This window comes from Centrocercus urophasianus, unplaced genomic scaffold, assembly GCF_019232065.1.
Source record: "Centrocercus urophasianus isolate 14NV4802_14NV808 unplaced genomic scaffold, USGS_Curo_1.0 seq_19, whole genome shotgun sequence".
In the NCBI taxonomy this organism is placed as follows: Eukaryota; Metazoa; Chordata; class Aves; order Galliformes; family Phasianidae; genus Centrocercus; species Centrocercus urophasianus.
Window position 1 is genome coordinate 8,169,742 of NW_024884744.1, and position 6,488 is coordinate 8,176,229.

General features: G+C 45.9%; 1 protein-coding gene and 1 long non-coding RNA gene across 5 annotated transcripts in view; one reads left to right on the forward strand and one right to left on the reverse strand.

Annotated features, from left to right (window-relative positions):
- Positions 1-4,788, forward strand: part of ABCC5 (ATP binding cassette subfamily C member 5) — a 38,312-nt gene extending 33,524 nt beyond the window's left edge. For all 4 annotated transcript variants that reach the window (XM_042820251.1, XM_042820252.1, XM_042820254.1 and 1 more), the window contains 6 exons: positions 121-310; positions 889-1,048; positions 1,463-1,541; positions 2,003-2,116; positions 2,405-2,569; positions 3,266-4,788. In XM_042820251.1, coding sequence (XP_042676185.1) covers positions 121-310; positions 889-1,048; positions 1,463-1,541; positions 2,003-2,116; positions 2,405-2,569; positions 3,266-3,367 — 810 coding nt within the window. In that variant the 3' untranslated portion in view covers positions 3,368-4,788. The remainder of the gene's footprint in view (positions 1-120; positions 311-888; positions 1,049-1,462; positions 1,542-2,002; positions 2,117-2,404; positions 2,570-3,265) is intronic.
- LOC122161132 lies at positions 4,296-6,385 on the reverse strand. The gene is made up of 3 exons (XR_006169105.1): positions 5,312-6,385; positions 4,837-4,996; positions 4,296-4,752 (listed from the first exon to the last, which is right to left on the reverse strand). It is a non-coding gene; the product is annotated as an uncharacterized LOC122161132 (long non-coding RNA).
- Between the last annotated feature and the right edge of the window lie 103 nt (positions 6,386-6,488).

A 6,488-nucleotide genomic window follows, 5' to 3' on the forward strand; every position in this document is an offset into this window, starting at 1 on the left:
TTCATCTGAAAGCTGCTGCACACCGATGTGGGATGAGTCTGCAGAGAGCTACCGAAAGCTGCAGCTTTCCTTTTTAGTGCTTGGTTTACTGGAAACTGAACTTTCCTTTTCTTTTTAAAGACTCTTTCCCTGGAAGCTCCTGCTCGAATTAAGAACAAAGCTCCCCCTCTGGACTGGCCGCAGGAAGGTGAAGTTGTTTTTGAAAACGCCGAGATGCGGTACCGAGAAAATCTCCCTCTGGTGCTTAAAAAAGTGTCCTTTACCATCAAACCCAAGGAAAAGATTGGCATTGTGGGAAGGACGGGCTCGGGTAAGGAGAAGCACCAGGCAGAGCTAACATACTGCAGCTACAGGACGGTTGGTGGGTCTGGTTTCTGTGTTTGAATAAGTTAATTGCCTAAGAGTGGTCCAGTAAGCGGCCATGGGGGACTCTGTTCACACACACACGTGAGTGGGATCCCTAAACAATAAAAACAAGCTTCCTTTTAAAACAGAGGCGTATCCTACTGTGCCTGAGCCCCAAAATGCTTATAGTGTTTAACACCCCAAGCCACTGAGCAGCACAGGATGCTGCCTACAAATGCTCATCGTAGCTTATTTGAGTGTCATGGAAGATGTTTGTGCTGGTGCCGCAGGCGGATTTGGCTCTACCCTGTCTCAGGAGTTTGATTTACACCAGCTCCAAAATGGGATTTTGAAATATGCAGTTGTTACTGCTTACAAGTTTAAATGCTGAACCTCAGCACTTACACCATTGTTTACTTCAGGTTATTTTAAATCACCATTCCTACCAAAAGGAGAAGTTTTGAAATGCTGTCTCATCTCAAATCTCTGCTGTGATTCTGATACTAGTTTCTACACTGGTATGGTTTTCTGTCTCGTTTTTAGGGAAGTCTTCCCTTGGAATGGCACTCTTTCGTTTGGTTGAACTGTCTGGAGGCTGCATTAAAATTGATGGAGTGAAAATAAACGACATTGGCTTGGCAGATCTTCGCAGCAAACTCTCGATAATCCCTCAGGAACCGGTGCTGTTCAGTGGCACTGTAAGGTTAGTGCACCATAATAAGTCAGGAAGGAAAAGGCAGCTGCCAGCTCACACTGAATGAGATGGTTGTGACTAGAACAAAGGCATCCTGGCTTCTGTTCTGTTTTTACAACAGAGCAAAAAGCACAGGTAAATGGGCTGAGGTGACTCCATGTGGAATCATCTCAGTGATCATCCTTTGTGGAACTCTTGCTTCTCCTTTAGATTTGCTTGAAATTTTTGCATCTTTGTCTTCTGTTTTTACTCTGTAATTTCTTGGCTACTTATATAGTGGGAACATCTGATTTCCTTGGCAAGGAAATTCTCTCAGAGGAAAGTTAGATGGGAATTGTCCATCTGGACAGATTAGTGCACTGCTGTTTTGCCATTCATTGCTGAAAAACAAATTCTGATTACACTTTCTGCTTCCCCCTCCAGATCAAACTTGGATCCTTTCAATCAATACAGTGAAGAGCAAATCTGGGTTGCTTTGGAGAGGACTCACATGAAGGAGTGTGTGAGTATTATGGTGTCTATGGGATGTCTGTGTGTGTTTTGCTTTCCAAGCTACACATTCTACTAGTGGCTAATTCAGAGACCCTCCTGTAGAGGTATTTCTCTGCAGTTTTTTCCCTTTGCTATGCTTTATTTCTAAAGATGAGATGGAATGTTTGGAGAATGCCACCTTTCAAAAGCTACTCTTTAGTACATAGCACAGCAGAGCATTGCTCCATCACAGAGACTCCTCAGGATCTACAGAATTTCAAAAGTGATGCTTTTCTGCATGCCTTAGGTAGATGTGCATTCTGCATTTACATTTTTAAGTGTAAATGTCACACATGCATATTCATACAGCAGTTAAAATCTGTCCTTTGTGAGGCTTTCTGCAGCAAGTCTCCATGCTGTGGCACTCGTGCCTTAGAGACACAAAAGGCCTGTTCAGCTCTGAGGCTTTTTTCTCTCTTCTTTCCCACGCAGGTTGCCCAGCTGCCTATGAAACTCGACTCAGAAGTAATGGAAAATGGGGAAAACTTTTCAGTTGGAGAGAGGCAGTTACTGTGCATAGCTCGAGCTCTGCTGCGTCGCTGCAAGGTGAGCTTATTGATGGGAGAAATAGCTGGTGATATCAGATTGGTAGCATTGAGAGATGGCTTTCTTTTTCATTCAGATTTATTCAAGCTGGCATAGGGGTTGCACCAGCAGATACTGGTGTAGGGTGAAATGTGCTTGTCAAAACTACCTTTGTGACCACAACTCTGTAAAGATTGCTGTGACCAGGAGTTGCCACAGCTGGCAATTCAGCCCGTTCTGCATATTTCGATATTCAGAAAGGGACAGAGTCACTGTGAAGTAGCAGCCAGGATTATGCACTGCTTTCAGATTTTGATACTGGATGAAGCAACAGCTGCTATGGACACAGAGACTGACTTGCTGATTCAGGAGACCATCAGAGAGGCATTTGCAGACTGCACGATGTTAACAATTGCTCATCGCCTGCATACTGTACTGGGTTCCGATCGGATCATGGTGCTAACACAAGGACAGGTGAGCAGAAAGACTTCTGTGGCTTCAGTTCCTGTTGCAGTCTGGTGGTGCCACGTCTATGGGCTGAACTGAAGGAACAGCTGGCATTGCTGTAGAAAATCCTGTGTGTTCCTTCACGTCCTTGGTTGTAATTCTCCAACGACGTCCGTAATTGCTTCAACATGACAAGATCAAAGATGGAAAAATCTCTTTTACATTCCAAGAAAATACCACAGGGTAACAAACTCCTTAAAGTGTTTTTGATTGTCCTTTGTAGGTTTAATTTTGGTATGGGTAATGATGTAAGCACCTCTGCTGGAGCTCAGCAGCAGTTTGCAAAGCATTCTGATACCGAACTGACATGTGACAGATAAGCACTTTTTAGGCTATAAACACTTAAAGGGAAATGTAGGAACACTTGAGAACACTCTTGAATGTAAAGAAAGTAAAAACCAGAGCATCTGCCTCAGTTTGCTTGCCAGAGCCACCAGAGGTTGCTGCCTGCTGGGTTCTCCCAGCATCTGTGTAGTGTAGTTTAAACATCCCTGGTTATAGCGTGAGAGCATGAAGGCAGAGGCTTTCACTGTCTGTTGTCTCACCTGAAGGCTGCCAAGTTTTGTCTTCCTTACTGCTGTGTGACAGGTCCAAGGGGGCGTGGGTGGGAATCCATCTTCTGCTGCTCCTCCTGACTGCTTTACCTGCCTTGTTTGTTTTTAGGTGGTGGAATTCGACACGCCGTCTGCCCTTCTGGCCAATGAGAACTCGCGCTTCTATGCTATGTTTGCTGCTGCAGAGAACAAGGTCGCTGTCAAGGGCTAAAATTCAGGGCAAAGTCACTTTAATTTGGGAGAGCTGCACTCCCTGCCTGTGGCAGGCCAGCTCTCCCTCCTCCTCCAAGCAGATTATTGCCTTTTCATCTTTTATTTTTTAGCACAGTGTGTCAAGCCAGAGAGTTTTTAAACCCGTGTCAGAAGAATTCTTCATGTTTTTATTATTGTATTTATTCCATGATCATATTACTAATTTTTTGGTTATTAAATGCACTCTACGAATGGCTCAGGGAGCCATAGTTATAAATGTATCAGAGGCCTATAATGAAGCTTTATACATGTAGCTATATCTATACATAATTCTGTATATAGCCTATATTTACAGTGGAAATGTAAGCTGTTTATTTTATATTAAAATAAGCACTGTATTAATAACAGTGCATATTCTTTTCTATCATTTTTGTACAGTTTATGGTACCCGAGATCTGGCTTTGTTATCAGGCTGTATCAGACACCATTTTGTCTCCTACAGCGTCTTTTCCTAGTGCCAGATTTTCTGCGTGTCTGAGTGGAAGTGAAGCTTTGCAATAGTGTCCTTTATTGTCACATTGTTGTCTAGCACAGGGGAGAAGAGCACTGTGGTGTAACTCTATAGCATTGTAATTTATCAAAGCTGTTTGGAGCATCGCTCACGTTCACACGGCAGCGGCTGCTGCTTGCCATAATGCTTTCCCAAAGCAGGGTTTTTAGTGATCTCCTGACTGGAGAACCACTTCTGGGTCACGTTAAGGCCTCGTTTTCTCAGTGTCTCGATGCAGTATTTCTGACTGTGTCAGCAGGGTTTATGCTCTTTCTGCTTCGCTGATCTAACACAACCAGAATGTAACTGTTTATGGAATGATGTGTAACAAATTAATCGTAAGGTTCAAACCATTACCCTGTATGCTGGCAGGAAAGCCTTTTCCAAGTTGCTCCGACTGACTGACTCCTTTATCTTGAAGCTGCTAACACCCCTCAGAGGTTTAGGTTGGCTTTCACTGGCATGAGTAACACTAACTCTTTGTTCTGCTCACGTATACTAAGGTCAAACAACATCAATGTTTCCTGTTTCTTTATTGCACACTTGTTAAGGAAACAGTCCCCCACTCCACGTCTCCGGGAACTTCCGACGGGTTCCTGCTGATCAGGATGTAACACTGGTGTAGGATGTTGTTTTCTTACTGTGAAGAGACCTACCTCAGGTTACTAGGTCCTGTGTAGTGCGTTGCCATGATCACTGTACGCCATCCCTGTCCGACGGGACCTGCGGCCCGCTGGGCACGGTGGCTCCTATAATAGCCGTGACTTATGGAATGGTCAGCGTTGCATGTCTTTGTCAACTTGGGCATTTTGTAGCCTTAGCATGTTTGCAGAATGTCTCGCCGAGGCAAAAATCTGAAAAGTAAATAAAACTATTTTGGGTTTTGTAAATTTTATTGGCTTCAGCGGTTTGTTTTGAGCGTGTAAATCACTTCTCACCTTTCTGAGCCCTGTGTCAGTTGTTGCAGCCTGGCTTTCTTCTCCTCTCTGCACCATGGCCTCATTTTTTTTCCTTCAGAGTGGGGTTTTTTTCTTCAAGCAAGTGCAGTGGGTAACTTGTGCCCTCCAGTATGGAGGAGGCTGGCAGTGCATGTCTGTGCTGAGCAGGACAGAGAGTAACGATTTATAATGCTAGTGCTCAAGTCATAGCAATGGGGAGGCCAGGTGGAATACAGAAAATCTTTTAGGCTGGGATATTTTCATGTTCTTTACCTACATGTGTTACTGTTTATAAAGTGACACAACTGCAGGGTCACAGCAGTGAGCATTCCCACCACTACAGCAGGTAAAACATACAGTTCACAGGGCTTAGACTGTGAGCTGAAGGCAGCAGCACATAAAGCGTCATTGGTTGAAGTCTGAATACTTTTTAAGGGAGAGAGAGAACATGAAGTGGCCTAAGGCTGCCACTGACCTTGTCCTCCTTCTTCTTCCAGGCTGGGAGTTCCTTCAGCTTTCCTGATGCCAGCCCTGGCTCTTGCCAGCAGTGACCCAGAAAGCTAACTTGCAGAAAGTCCACCCTCCAAAATCAGAGTGCTGTACAAAGGAGACAGGAAGGCACACCTGAGGGGAGGCAAAGTGAGACTGCTCTTTTCAGTAGGTGCTAACACTAGCATAGCTGTGAGAGGGAGCTGCGCTCAGGATTCATTACACCAGTCGTGCTCTTCTGAATTGGTGAACGTGGTCCAAGAGCAACAGATGCACAATTTGAGTGGAACTACCTAAGATAGCTTTCAGGTTTGCTGTATGGACCTTGGGAATTTCATCCATTCTGGGCACCGAGTGCAACAGGTCCTGATTGTCCTAAGGTTGGAAATTCTAAGGACGTGTTCCTGCTTGTCTGCTCTTGTCTGGTTGGTGCAGCATTACCGCTCGCTTGGGACGTCAAACAAAATGGAGGCTGGAGGCTTCTAAAACCACCCAGCGACATTGCTCTGCAGTGTGATGGGCATAATGACATCTGAGGTCGGGCCCTGAAGCTGTGCCAGCCTGAGTGCCTGTGGCGACATCGCTGGTACCTCTGGTGAAGATTGATATGTGGACAGATGCAGAGCGCTGGGGCTGTGCTCAGCTGCTCAGCCCTCGAGGAAACCCTCGAGAGGGAGAGTGGGCAGCCTTAGAACAGTGCTAGAAACATAAACTGAGAAAGGACATTTATTTCTAGAGGTGAATGGGATGACTGAGACACGGGCAAAGGCATTGGGAGGAAAGGATGGGTGCAGTAAATGAGGCTTACAAAAAGAATGTGTAGAGAAAAATGAGGGGAGGACAAAAAGTTCCTCTGAGTTAGAATGGAGTGAGGACAGAATTGCTTCCTGAAGATGCGTGCAAAGAATATGATGAGAAGATGCCGGGCATCTGCAGTACCCGTGCCAGGCAAGCAGCTTTCCTGAACGTTGTTTTTGTGCTGGGGCCGCATGGCGTTTGGCTATGAGCAGTCACCCCAGGTGCTGCGGGCGGCCGCAGCGTCAGGCCGGGCCGGGCTCACTCTGCGGTGCGGGCCGTTCGGTGCTGCCTGCAGCTGAGCCTGCCGTGCCGCGCCGTGCCGCCCGGGCGCGTCGGTGCGATGGGAAACGATGCGACTCCGCTAT